We start from the raw sequence: 13,740 nt of genomic DNA, 5'->3' as shown, positions 1-13,740 counted from the left end.
TAAGGATAAAATCCAATGGAAGCAACACAGAAACATTAGTTGATCATATTAACAAAAAAAACATGAATTCAGATGTTAGAACTACTTATTCTATGTCTAACTTACATAAGGAGGAGTACGGTCGGCACAAAATTCTGATGTTAATCATATGTTCAAGTCATTCTGAAATAGGCCTCAAATGGTTTTGACAACACGAATTTTAATGGCTAATTGCAGTTTATGTGACATGGTAGTAAATGGATTGGGCCTTCCTAGTCTTTTTTTTTTTTATGAAGATGGCCTTCCTAGTCTTTGCTAGCCTTTTGTGAGGTTGGAAGTTGTCATTGATATGAAGCTCATCCATGGTGAATTTGAACATACTTCCAATAGCATAGTAAGTTTGGTTTCAGGTTTTCACTAGCAAGCGTGGAAATAGACCCAATAAGTGCAGTGATTGCACGAAAAGCTGGAGTGCAAGAAGATAGCTCACCCATCGACTTGAGGCAAACTCGTCTAACTTAAGACGGAGGCAAGCCTAACTTGCTTGAACTCCAATTTTTTTTTTCTGAACCAAAATCACAAAACAACACAATGTATTAGTACGGGATACTAACAAAATTTAAAGACTTCATTGCCTAAATAAATAATTACTCTTTCTGACTATAAGCCATATCTGTACTCGGAACAAGCTCAGACTCCGCCGAATATGTCGGATGAAGAAAACTTTTTCTGCTTGTTTCAATCCGACTGTCATTTGCACGATTCAATCAGGTAACCTAAATGTGATTTTCTTGTTTGTATTGTAGGAATCACTGTATAGTACTGGACCCAAATTGACAACAAAACAACGCTGAAAAGAGTTCAAGATCTAGTCGAAAAGTTCAACAATACAGTAGCAGTAAAAATGCCATTACTTCCGAATCAAAGAAGAGCACGATATTGTTAGCCAAAATCTTGATCTGTGAAAGTCGTACACCTTTATAAGAACAAGTTCGTCTTCTACAACAGGATGCTGGCAACGACCCCGTGCTGCAGCCAGAGACAGTTCTGTTATATTTTCAAAGAAGTAGGGTTAACTTCGTAATTGCAGCCGGGGGATTTTTTTGTTTAAGTCCCATTACCTTCTTCAGTTCTTGTCACATCGTGAGTCTCTGACCTAGAGGAATCCCAGGGAGAGCTTTAAATCCTTAGAGCATCTCCAATGCAAAACTCAAAAAAACTCTAATTAGCTTATGTGTTGAGTTTCAATAGAGATTCTCTTTCTTATGTGGCTAACTTGAGTGTCTTTAATTCAAGTCCTTCTCCAATGCAACACTCTAAAAAAACTCTAATAGATACACATGTCACACATACATTTAATAGGAAAAAGTGATTGAGAAAGAAAAGTTTCTATTGGTTAAAAAACTAAATTTGATGACTAGGACACGTAAAACTCTCAAAAGAGATCTCACAAATAGAGTTTTTAGTTGAGACATCTTAAAACTTAATGCTTCCACATCATCTTAAGATATCAATTGAGTTTTGCATTGGAGAGGTTTTTTCTCAAAAAAACTCTAAAGTCCTAGGTGGCACTTAAGATTTTAAGATTGAGTCTTGCATTGGAGATGCTCTTAATCGAGAGGTTTGGGTCATCATCTCTCTCTAATCTATATCATCAAATTGAAATATTTCTCTAACATTAAAGTGAAATCTTCTTATCTAGGGTTCTTCTTCAACTTCTATAGATTGATCATTGAAGATTCAAAGTTAATAGGTAAATAATGTTTCTTACCTCTTCTTCTTTGTTAGATCTCCATTTATGAGATCTTCCTGTTGAAAGATGTTAAAAGATATAACCACAAACAATATATAAGACCCAATACTATCAATCAATAAATCTCATCAAACTTAGTTTCAAAATATGAGCTCAAATCTCTTTCAATAACAAAATTAAATCTCATAAATAACTACTAACCTTTAGATTTAAGCAACACAAAACACCATTAAACTTATCTCTTCAAAACAGCATATACCCTTGTAAAGAATCACCATGAACACACCTTCCACTTTCTCCCACTATCACGTTTTTACACTTGCTCTTCTTTTTCTACTAACACCCTTCTATTTGATAGCCACACATTACTCAAGCCCACACTCATACTTAGTATTAAGCCCAAATTCAAATTTGGTTTAAAGCCCATTTTCGAACACTTTCCCACACGAGAAATCCTCTTTGAAATTCCATTAGATCTTGAAACAGTCCCACACTTATGAGTTGAATTATCAAATTTTCCAACCCCATTCCTTGATTATAATGAAATTATGGAATAAGAGAGTAGATTGTATAATGTAATAAGCCTCAAACTTCACAAATCTTCAATTGCTAGATCTCCATTTATAAACTAGTTCTTCAATTTTGGTGATTGATTTTGATTGTGTGGATACCTAATTTCGAATTTTGATTGTAACTTTAGGTCTTTAGTTGGTATATGATTCTTACCTAATACTTTACCAAATAAGATACATGGTTTTTTTGTAACTTTAGAAAAACAGAGAGTAGAAATCTGTCTAAATTTGTTGTGCTTTGATGTTGATTCAACTTTAGTCTAAAATGTCCCGAAGATCCTGAAGTTACCCATGCCAAAGAAAAAAAACTATATGTTCGAGAACCACTAACTATGACTTATCAAGAAAGTAAATGTTTTTGGAGAAATGTGAAATTTAGGGTTTCGACCGTGGTTTCAATTATTGTTGAACTCTTTCATGATTTCCAGTAATTTGATGAAAGTATTAACAATTTTTTTATTAGATTGATAACTATACTTTAGCCACCTTCGGGAGAGAGAAGAGAGAGAGAGAGAGAATGGGAACAGTGACGACTGTTGTTATCGCCATAGCAAGATTGGCTCTAGGATGGATAACGATCGAGATCGCGTGCGAGCCGTGTCTGGAGAAAGGAAGGGAAGCCATTGATCGCTCCCTGGATCCTAATTATGATCCTGGCGATGATGACGATATTTCTTCCACCATCAGGGATCCCCTCAATCCACCTGCTTCATCACAACCGACAATGCTGCTGTTTCATCCTCCACAAGAAAGAAGTCTGATCACTAACAATTTTGGGGTTCACTCCGACAACTACTTTCTTCCTTTGTTTACTTCTTCTTTTGTTGTGATCTTTTCTGATGATCGTATAGATTTGATTCTTGGCTAGATAAATAAATAATTCAAGTAGTCTTTATGTGTAACTTGTAATTGGATTTGAAAAGAGATATCTCAATTTCATTGTATTCTGAGATCTCGTCTAAAAAGCTATCTTCGGTTTCTTCCTTACAGTCAGTCATGAATCAAATTTTACCATTTAAAACAATAAAAACTGAATTAGGTCAAAATAAGTAAATTTTTCTTCAAGTAAACATTTTTTTTATTTTTTATTTCTTTTCCCCAAGCTGCTGTCAAGCACAACATAAGATAAATCTTTATTAAAATGAAGATAAGTAACTAAAATGCCTCCTTCATAGGTAGTGGCCATAAGGTTACTTCTTTGTGCTTTATTCTTCTTTTAACTTCTTATTGTAATCTATATTGGCTTTGCCTAATCAATGAAGTTATCAAATTCCAAAAAAAAAAAAAAAAAAAAAAAGCAAAGGTTGAAAATTTTCTAATGTTCACTCGGATCTGAAGCCCAATCGGCCCAATCCGCCTTTAAGTGAGCCTGATTCCGAACGGGTCACCCGGTTACCAAATGAAATTCCAATTTCAAGAAGAAATCCTAGAAAGAAAGAAAACGCCGAACGCCTGTGCGAGAAATCATGGAGGGAGAGACCTCGAGAAAAAGAAAGGCTAACTGGGAAGAAGGAGAACAAGAATAAGAAAACAAAGAAAAGCAAGAAAATATTACGCAGGAAGAAATTGACAAATTAACCACAAGTTTACTCCAGAATTTAAAGGACGACAGGTATGGATCTTATCTCTCCAGTGATTTAAGGCTTCAGTTTGATGATCTATAAGCCGTTTGCATTGGATAGATGCTTTGTGTATTTTGATTCATAAATTTGAATTTGTGATTTATGTTGTTCATAGATCTCTCTGCAATATTTTTTTTTTTTTTTTTTTTTTTTTTTTTTTTTTTAACTAATTACTGCGTACCCTAGGATAAGTCAAGGAAGTCACAAAATTTACGATTTTTTTTCATAGGGAAAAAGTCACTGATTATATGTCCCAATGGATGAAGAAGACCTATGAAGATCAGAAGAAGGAACGGATTGATACCTCTTTGGTAGATTTTCTACAGCTACATGTACAACTCAATACATATTTTGACGCCTTGGAGGATGGTTTTACACAATTGGATCAAAGTCGTGGTTCTCTGCCATTGGACCAATCTACTAAAGAAGAAATAGCAAATGAGGGTAAGCTCTGGGAGGTAATCATATCTATGTTCAATGTTTTCTCCTCTCAAGGCATATATTAATTTACGTTCAATGTTTTCTCTTCTCAAGGTATATATTACCATCTGATTTAGTTCCTGCATTATAATATTTCTTGTTTGTTCAGTACTTACGGCTTTATATTGTTAGCAAGGTGAAAGTGTCTGTATTATGTTATCTTTCTATACTAATGTATTAATGTGGTATCTTTTTTTTTTCATATACTCAGTGTTCGTCTTTGTTATTATGGCAGGGCAGTGCTTTGCTTATTTAAAGCAAATTTGAAACCTTGTTAACATCATTGTTATTATGGCTTATTTTATTATTTTTCACAGTAAATTTGATGTCGTAATATGGTGTCCTGTTTTTTAGGGATTGGGTGATCTATGCATAGCTGTAATAGAAAACTACGCGGTCACCTTGAACTCAGGTGTCACTCCTAAAACTGAAGCATATTATTGTAAATTAATTAAGGTATTGTAAAACCACAACTCGAACTTGATTCCATCTACGTCTTATTGTATTGGTCTTTTCTTCTTGTTGAATTTCTGTTTTATGAACAGATTGAAGGTGTTATTGATAAGCTATGTAATGATATCACGCTTGATCACCTGGTTCTAGTTTGTATCCTGCAAAATCTGGACATCATTAGAGAGCGGTACAACGAGGACGACGCAAGTGCTTCAACTGCAGATTGCACTGAAGAGATGTACGAGGTAATATCTATTTTTGTTTTTGAGTTTCGTTTAAGAAATAGTGACTTTTAGTGCTACTGGTGTCGGAGATCGATAGACACCACTAGTGTTCCCCGTTACCTTTCAAAGTAGGTCCATAGGTTTCCTGTGTATGAAGTTAGGTCCGAATATTTTTTTTTTTTTACAAGGAAAAACTGACATGAGTTTTTGCAACCGTTGTATAAAAGGTAGTTTGAAACGTTTAACGTTTTATTAATCTAAATTTGGAAAAAAAGAACAGAGTTTGTAAGAGACTCGAGACAAGAAGTATATCCCTTGATCAAGAGAAGGACGAATGAAGAGCCTTTTTTGCTTGTCCACTGAAATCTGATAAAAGAATAATGAGAAATGATTCGGTGTTCATGTACGATCTTCGATCAGTTACAGAGTTGTACACAAAATGTTTGGTTGTAATATATTTTTTTATATGGAGAAATTCATATGAGGTTTTTGCAACTGTAGGATCTGAAAAAAGAGTTGGTGGATTTGTTGAAGGACAATTTTTGGTTTGATATTGCTGATGACTTGAAAATTTTATCGGACTCTGCATATTCAATAGCATCACGGTTGATAAATCTCTTGGTTTGGAATTAGTCACTAGGAAGTCTCGGTGATGATGATGAAGCAGGGCAACATTAGAGATGATGGATGATATTTTGTGCAACCCAATAAGAAGGATGGAACTGTATGAGCCTAAAATTGATTATTTTATTTCAATAAATAAAATACATCTGTATGTACTCTACGAGCACGAATGTACTGGTACACAAAGTATAAAGTATAAACATATTAAACAACCAATATTACGAAAAGGCCCATTTATATAGGTAAGAAAACAACACCAACAAGATTTAGTAATTCAAAAATATAATGTAAATACAACAATCAAGACGTATATTATTGGAATCGGTAATGATATATTGTCCAACAGAGGTCCCCGAGCATGGCCGCCGAGAATTATAAACCTTTACAGGGAACGATCCAGAAGCAGATCCACTATTGGCGGCCGGGCCATGGTCGGGCACCTTCGTCGGGCCATATAGAATTTTCCTATTGGAATGCTAGAGTACCAATCCTGCCGTAAATTTGATTCCAGTATAAGGTAACCATGTGTTGCCATCAATGAATTGTGCCACAGTGAAAGTTTCAGCCTGGGTTGAGTCATTAATAGCATGAAAGCCCGGCCACTGGACTCGACTACCCAACCCAGCCCCCGGCCCATAGTTCATATACTCTCCATAGTAAAGGGTATCTAATGCAAAATTGCCCTGCCACTCCAACCAACCCTCTGGCCTGATCACGCTTCCTATGTAAGATTGCATAATCACAGTTCTCGAATACTCCTTCCACGGTCGCCCTAGGAACGTCTGTGTCGTGGATGAGTTAGGAAATGCTACTGAATCAGCTGCGAGATCCAAATCGGCTGTTATGTTGGAGAACTGAATAGAAAAACCAGTGTTCTGATTGGGATCTTTCCGGCCTTGAGCAGTGATTGTGTTCTTCTGGTCTTGAAGGGGCTTTCTGGCTAGTATATTGCAGTTTTGAAAGACGGCAGCGCCATTCCCAAATATGAAGTCGACAGTACCAGTGATTCGACACTCTCGGTAGAATTGTCGGAGGGAGTGTGCATAAAGGGTGTCTTGATATCCATTGATTCCACATCTGAAGAAGACCGACAAGTCCGAGTCAGATCTCAGAGCAACCGCTTGGTGCTTGGTTGGCCCAGCCGTGTTCTCAATGCTCAAGTCTCTCGCTATAAATCCTCTTCCAGAAACAGCTGCATATGCACACACATGTATATATATAATTTAGGAGGAAGGAAAATTTGTAAGAGTTAGGTAGCTATCTAGCGGGGATCGAAAAATACAGACCGAAAGTAGCGGACCTAAAAGTAGTCCATCCATCAATGAAGCTCCGATTGCCCGAAATAACTGTGGCGTCCATGCCATCTCCTATCATCATGAGATTCCACTTTTTCTTCTTAATCTCCACATTCTCTTTGTAGATACCTCTTTTAATGTAAATGATATACCTACTGGTACTGTTGTTAGGAGCTGCTAATACTGCATCCATTATCCTAGTGAAGTTCCCTGACCCATCAGCAGCCACCACCACATCTGCCACTATGCTACTATTATTTGTTGTACTACTTCCATTGTTGAATGGGGGAGGAGGAGGGGGAGGAGGAGAAGGAGAAGGAGGAGGAGGAGGAGTAAAAGGAAGAGAAGGAGGAGGAGGAGGAGGAGGAGGAAGAAGAGAAGGAGCAGCAGGAGGAGGAGGAGGAGGAAGAGAAGGAGGAGCTTGATCTAATAGTTTCCTATCTCTAATATGCATCCATGATGGGACACTATCACGACTAGTCCTCGAATCAAAACCAGAACCAGAACCAGAACCAGAACTAGCACCTTTTTGTTGAGGGGATTGGTGATAACGATTAGTTTGATTTTCGTGACGCACCAAGGAAAGAAGGTGACAGACGAGCGAGGTAACATGTTTGAGTGCCTCTGATATTAGTCGTCGCTCATAAACAAAACCAGTGGTATTCTCGAAACCCTGGATGCACGTGTCTTGGTTATCAAGTGCCGCACTCAACCACGACCTTAGATCATCCGATAATAATCTTCCCGCTTTTCCTCGCTTCTGAGTAGGCCGCCCTTCTGCAGTTTCTACAAGCACTCACATGATAGTACCTACTGTTAGGACTCAGGAAAGTGTCCTACATAGTCAACATTGTATTACAAAGAAAAGTGTTCAACCCTCAATCATTATTTTCTACACGTAAATACGTAATAGGTCCACGGACTATACATATTCGATATCATCCAACATAAAAGGCATGTTAGCTCACAAGATCTGATGTTTACAAACTATATATAATGAAGATCAACTCGATAACCATTCCAACCAAGGTAGTTGACAGAGTTTCAGATGATTAATTATAAACAAATGGGCGTTGGTCGGTTATACAATATGTAGGTAATCAACTTACTGTGGTTCTTGTGGTGAGATGCGGATGCTGATGATAAAGATGCGAGGGTCCAACGCAATTCTTCGGCTGAAAGATCGAGCAGATCAAGACAGTCGTTGATAGCATTTGACAAGCGAAAACTGTGAGCAAAGACATTACTGAACTTGGAAACAAGGAGTGTCACCTTGTTTACTTGTTCAATTGTCAACTCAACTGAGCTCAAGAAAATCGAAGTAGGAGTATTCAAGCATTCTGTCCCTAGAAAATCGTCGTCTTCAATACTATCTTCCAGTGGTGATGATGAATCCGCAACACCAACAGCAGTACAACCACGGAAAACAAACAATATCATTAATAGGAAAATGCGAATTCGGGAGCTAAAGCTGAAGCTAGAGTTGAAACTGTTATGCCGCCTTCGTCGGCAGAAAATAGATATTTTCATCTTCATCATCATCAACTGCACTTGTGTGATATTTCTTACTCGATCTCTCATTTATGTTTAGGTGAGTGTGTCTGAAACCTAGTTAGAGGAGTCCTAAGGAGGTCAGTGGGAAGGTAAAAGCATTAAATAGAAAGTGTCGGTGTAGAGTAACCACCTGATTCCATTCATTTCTTTTTTCTTTCTGTGCTTTAAGATTTTCTCTCTTTTTCCATCTTTTACATAGATTATGATCACTGTGACATGTTCATGTGGTCGGCCCCATAACATAGTGTTACATGTATTTATGACGAGTCGGGCCACCTCTCACAGAAATTATAAATACGTTCTCCTACTCCCATGCCCTATCTGCAAACAATCCACCGTCAATAAGCACTGTAAGAAACTTTAATGTGTTCTTTGAATCGATTCTTTACTTCTAAGCTATAATTGTTTTCTTGTTCTTTGACGCAATTGGAAAAATCGATTCTTTAGCTATCTGTCGTTTACAAAATGTTTAAATGACACCATGTTGCTTTATCATTAAGAGTTTCTGTTAGTTATATTACCCCAAAATATTCCTCGTCAATTCTTTTTTTTTCATGTTGTGCCCGCTGTGGTTTTGATGTATTTAGCATCTGTACTGCACCGATACTTTTAACTATTTGTATTAAACAGAAGGATAAACTTAGTAAGAATAAAGAAAATGAAATACCAAAAAGAAGGAAAAGGAGAAGCACGCGGTTTTGACTTAACTATGCTTTTCGTTTTTTCCTTTATTTTTGTGCCCTATGATATGGCATGCAACTTTTTTTTTTTGGTTGAAAGGCATGCAACTTCTATGATCATCTCATCTATAAGGAAACAGTTTGGGAAAATAACCGGACATATATAAAGTGGCGGATTCAGGATTAATGTTTAGGGGAGGCTGAAGTAAAAAAAAAAAATAGAGTATTTTTAACATTAACTCGGGATTTTCTATACTATATATTGCATTTTAACTTAGAAACAGGTTTTTATAATAGTTATTTTTACTTCTTTTTTTTCTGTTGAGTATTAACTATTTTCGTTTAGAAGAACATATTTTTGCCATTCGTAATTTGTAATTTATTTAAACAATGAGTTTTGCTAAATGGGACGTTTTTATAGTTTTACATCAATGTCAAATGAAACGATGAGTTTTTCAAGTGAGATAAGAATTTGGTGATAATATGAATTATTAGTTCCGTCCAAATCAATGAATCATTCAATATAATATTGACACATAAAAACAAATACTTTGAACGCAAAACTTTGAAATAAATTTCAACAACATTATGAGATCGATATTTAAAATTTTATAGCACACTTGAACTTTTAGTTTTTTTAGACCGTTTTAAATTTCAAATTTACGATACAAGCATTTTAGTATGATGTAGTTAAATTCTTGAAAGTAAAATTTGATCTTGCTTTCAAAAACACAAAAAAAAAAAGAAAAAAACCAACTTCAACACAATAGCTCTCACCAAGTAGGTTATGCCATATTTCAACAAAAAAAAAAAAGTAGGCTATGCCCAATAATGTGATTAGGTAAGGATTGTTAGAATATTATTCGTTTTCTGAGGGGCTAGCTCTGGCTTTTATACACCTTTTGTAGGAGTGAGGGGAGGCTATAACCTACCCTCGCCCCCCACATAGATCCGTCACTGCATATATATTATAGGGTCAGGTACATGTTTGAAGGATGCAGTAAGTATCTTTGGCGGTTGGATCGAACCTTTCAAAACCCAAAATTTTGCCAGAGAGCAAGAGCCTACCGCTCCTAATACTGATTTGCAAGTGATATCTTGACCGTCTAAATTATTTAGCAAATTAAAATATAGTTTAGCTGATAAACACTAGGGTCAACAAGCATGAATTCACACGTTAAATTGTCATTCTGTTTAGCTTTTTGTTTATTTTCAAATTTATTGGCCCGAAATATTAAAATTAATGACAAGTATTAGTTATGGATAATCAATTAGACTTACTTTAGTTTATACGGTTTGAGACTAGTAATTGTAAGATTAGAAGTTCAACACCTATTTGTCTCAAGGGGTTTTAACAAGATAGGTCAGAATAATATAGAAAATAAATAAAAAAGACACAAACCATTTGAAAATTATTATTCAGGTAAAAAAGTTCGCAGATACTAAAATATATTTTTTTGTCATTTTGTGTAACTAAATTCTTTTATTTTTGTTTAAACTTTAAATCGATATAACTTTTATTTAAGATGCCAGATTTCTATAAAAATTATATATTTAGAAATGATTTTTCATTAGCTTTCTAACAAAATCTACTTTTAATACTTTTTTTTCAAAAAAAAAAAATCCACAAAAAAGACGTTTTTTCTCTTACGTTTTTCTGCAAACATGTGTTTGCACCAAACTGTTCTGCAAACATGTGTTTGCATAATGTAAACTGCAAACTGTGTTTGCAAAATATAGATTGCAAACATGATTTCACTCATATGTGATCTCGGGTTGGACATCTTGCAAACAAGGGCGGAGCCAGGGGTGTCTACCTTGGCTTCAATCAGGGACAAAATACTAAGAATAAAGGGAAAACACAACATAGCAAAGGAGATAGCCTGGTTGGTTGTTTGCTTTGCCAGTCACCTAGCCCACCTAGTTCGAATCCTCCCTTCCCAATTACCCTCTTTTAATTTCGTTTTCTTAAATTAAATCCATCTGGCCCTTGTATCATATATATTTGCACTTTTAGTCCCAAGTTTTGCCCTTATTTCTGTAATTAATTCTCTTTTGACCTTTTTTTTGTGCTAAGTCAAAATTTACTTCATTTGTTAGGTTCCATCCAGATTACGTTTTGGTTATTTCTTTGTCTCCAAATTAGCAATGATCATATACGTTATAAAGTGTTGAGGTTAATTTTTCGTAAGTTCTTTGTGTTTTAACTATTAATGAAATTTTACATATTCGGCAAAAAATTACTTCTCATACTACTACTTGTTAGTACATATATTTTAGAAATGAAATTTTGGTTCTTTAAGCATTTTTAGGCTAGTCCTGGGTAACTTTAAATCCTGGCTCCGCCCTTGCTTGCAAACTCGATTTCGTGAAGAAAATTAAAACTCCAAACTATCAAATTTTTCATTTGTATGTCATCAAACACATAACAAACATCTAAAGTTAAATTCATACAGCAACAACCATACATCTCTCCCCCTCTCTAGTTGATGACACAAATCAACATCTCTCTCTCTGGAGTTTGCTGCTTCGAAATTAATAACTTTAGGATTTGCTGCTTCTTATTCTAAATTGAAATGCACCACCAAATCGACATGTAGTTGCTGCTTCTTAACAACTAGGTTTCCAGCCAAAATCAACAACAACAATCACCATCGCGTTTTATGTCGACTATGACTTCTTCGAATGGAGCTTGATGAGACAAATCGAAGAAGAAGAGATTCGAAGAAGAAGAAGAAGAAGATCGAAGAAAAAGAGATTCGAAGAAGAAGAAGATTCGAAGAAGAAGAGGATTTGAAGAAGAAGAAAGAAGAGAAACCCTAAAAAGAAATATGGGTTTCTTAAGAGAGAAAGTGATTTCTAATAGGTAAGGGTTATTTAAGAACCAAACAATTCGAAAATGACCTAAATAGTATTTATCAAAATTATTTCAAACTTAACCTATTATTACCCATAATATTTTGGCAACTTCTTTTAATAGGAAAAGATCTAGGTGTTTTTAGTTATTATAATAATTTTGTAAACCCAAATATCCATTTTCCCTTGTCTCAATTCTTGTTATTATGAAATAATAAATCTAAACGAGTTGTTTCTTTTAAAATTTTATGTCAGAGTGTGTTCGATTTTTGCACTTTTAAGTGATTTTCGTTTATTATGTGCGGACCGACAGACATACTGACATGATCTTTTGTTTTTTCACCTGATAAGTGAAAATCACTTTTAAGTGGTGAAATTTAAGTGTAAAAAAGTAAGTTCTAACTTTAAGCTAATTTTTTGCACTTGTTTTGTAAGTGTTAAAAATGATATTTTTATCCCTATCCTAATATAATAATGACCAATATCATGATAGCTAAAAATGAAACTTAAATAATTGATAAGTACAAATTTCTTATGACTTTGGCGAAGACTCTTCTTCTTCATCACTCGTCCCTCACATAAGCTTTTCTCCTAGATTCTTTTCATCACTCCTTCACCAATCACAAAACCAACAAAATCCATGATACAACGTGATGTCATTCTCTCTCATAATTCTTAATTGTTTGCAGTTTATGTTGTCAACACAAAGTATTCATAACTTTTATTTTATCTAAAATCTTTTTTTTAGAATTCAACTATGATTTACGTTAGTCGTTACAAGGCGTTGATACATAATGAAGATGTGATAAGCACGATAACTGCCTGATTTAAACCATCAACGAAAGAGGCTTAAAGCCCAACAACATGAAAGAGGCCTAAAGGTTAATAACATAAAATAGGCCTAAAGCCTGACAAATTCATTCCATTATTTACTTTATATATAGCCTAAATTACATGGGACAAATCTTAATGACAAACTGCTTCCACCGAGACTTGATCCCACGACCTCATGAGCTTAGGAGGGGGTGTCAAACCACTGCACCAGAGGCTGGTGGACATGAACTTAATGAATTAGTACGAAATGCTAACATTTAAATATTTTAAGGTCAAAATAGACAATTATTCATTTTTATAACACTTGCAAGTATTATAAAAACAAAAACTATGCACTTAGAAGTGAATAAAAAACAAACGACATAGCACTTACAATTGTATCATTTATACGTGGTAAAAAATCAAACACCGTCTAATTTAGATCATCTGTGACTTTTACTAACTACATTATGTATCAGAAAGGAAACAATTCAAAACTGATCTCAAATAAGATTTTGCACCCAACTACAAAATTCTCAACCACACAGTTGATATAGGAAAGACGCAATTATAGATTTCATTCATGTATAAATCTTCTAATGGAAATGTATAAAGTACTAAAAAAAGACCACCTAGTTTCAAGCTACAAAAAGAAAAATGGAGTTTTCATTATTTCTTTATTTCTGAGATATCAATTTCAATTTTCGAGCAATGCCTAGAAGAGGCTACAAGTTAAAGTCCGCGCTAGGCTCACACAAAATCAACGATCTCTATTTTTGAGTCAACTCTCCCTCTCTCTCTCTCTTGATGAATTTTTTCACTCTCGATGAATGGT

General features: G+C 35.1%; 2 protein-coding genes and 1 long non-coding RNA gene across 4 annotated transcripts; 1 reads left to right on the top strand and 2 right to left on the bottom strand.

Moving 5' to 3' along the window:
- Positions 1–592: 592 nt before the first annotated feature.
- Positions 593–1,783, bottom strand: LOC147568712 (uncharacterized). The gene is made up of 2 exons (XR_015231084.1): positions 1,101–1,783; positions 593–1,008 (listed from the first exon to the last, which is right to left on the bottom strand). It is a non-coding gene; the product is annotated as an uncharacterized LOC147568712 (long non-coding RNA).
- Positions 1,784–3,490: 1,707 nt separating this feature from the next.
- LOC147568711 (uncharacterized) lies at positions 3,491–5,923 on the top strand. 2 transcript variants are annotated; one of them, XM_086655118.1, is made up of 5 exons: positions 3,491–3,916; positions 4,156–4,384; positions 4,761–4,862; positions 4,952–5,104; positions 5,585–5,923. In XM_086655118.1, the coding sequence occupies exons 2-5, from the start codon at positions 4,175–4,177 to the stop codon at positions 5,714–5,716; spliced, it is 597 nt and encodes a 198-aa protein (XP_086511244.1). In that variant the 5' UTR covers positions 3,491–3,916; positions 4,156–4,174; the 3' UTR covers positions 5,717–5,923. The 2 variants fall into 2 exon arrangements, with proteins under 2 accessions (XP_086511244.1, XP_086511245.1); XM_086655119.1 differs by having other exon boundaries at positions 3,695–3,916; positions 4,156–4,370.
- Positions 5,811–8,772, bottom strand: LOC147568710 (pectinesterase/pectinesterase inhibitor PPE8B-like). The gene is made up of 3 exons (XM_086655117.1): positions 8,112–8,772; positions 6,994–7,788; positions 5,811–6,899 (listed from the first exon to the last, which is right to left on the bottom strand). The coding sequence occupies exons 1-3, from the start codon at positions 8,581–8,583 to the stop codon at positions 6,184–6,186; spliced, it is 1,983 nt and encodes a 660-aa protein (XP_086511243.1). The 5' UTR covers positions 8,584–8,772; the 3' UTR covers positions 5,811–6,183.
- Between the last annotated feature and the right edge of the window lie 4,968 nt (positions 8,773–13,740).

Source organism: Eschscholzia californica, unplaced genomic scaffold, assembly GCF_041429995.1.
Source record: "Eschscholzia californica isolate CP2 unplaced genomic scaffold, dmEscCali1.0.p SCAF_1, whole genome shotgun sequence".
NCBI lineage: Eukaryota > Viridiplantae > Streptophyta > Magnoliopsida > Ranunculales > Papaveraceae > Eschscholzia > Eschscholzia californica.
The sequence above is the reverse complement of the archived record's forward strand: the minus strand, read 5'-3'. Positions and strand labels throughout refer to the sequence as shown.

Excerpts from the sequence above, each read along its gene's own strand:
- LOC147568711 (XM_086655118.1), top strand. The coding sequence starts at position 4,175 with ATGTCCCAATGGATGAAGAAGACCTATGAAGATCAGAAGAAGGAACGG. Across the intron at positions 4,863-4,951 it reads ATTATTGTAAATTAATTAAG|ATTGAAGGTGTTATTGATAA; the intron begins GTATTGTAAAAC and ends TTTTATGAACAG. Across the intron at positions 5,105-5,584 it reads GCACTGAAGAGATGTACGAG|GATCTGAAAAAAGAGTTGGT; the intron begins GTAATATCTATT and ends TTGCAACTGTAG.
- LOC147568710 (XM_086655117.1), bottom strand. The coding sequence starts at position 8,583 with ATGAGAGATCGAGTAAGAAATATCACACAAGTGCAGTTGATGATGATG. Across the intron at positions 7,789-8,111 it reads ATCTCACCACAAGAACCACA|AAACTGCAGAAGGGCGGCCT; the intron begins GTAAGTTGATTA and ends GAGTGCTTGTAG. Across the intron at positions 6,900-6,993 it reads TTTTAGGTCCGCTACTTTCG|CTGTTTCTGGAAGAGGATTT; the intron begins GTCTGTATTTTT and ends GTGCATATGCAG.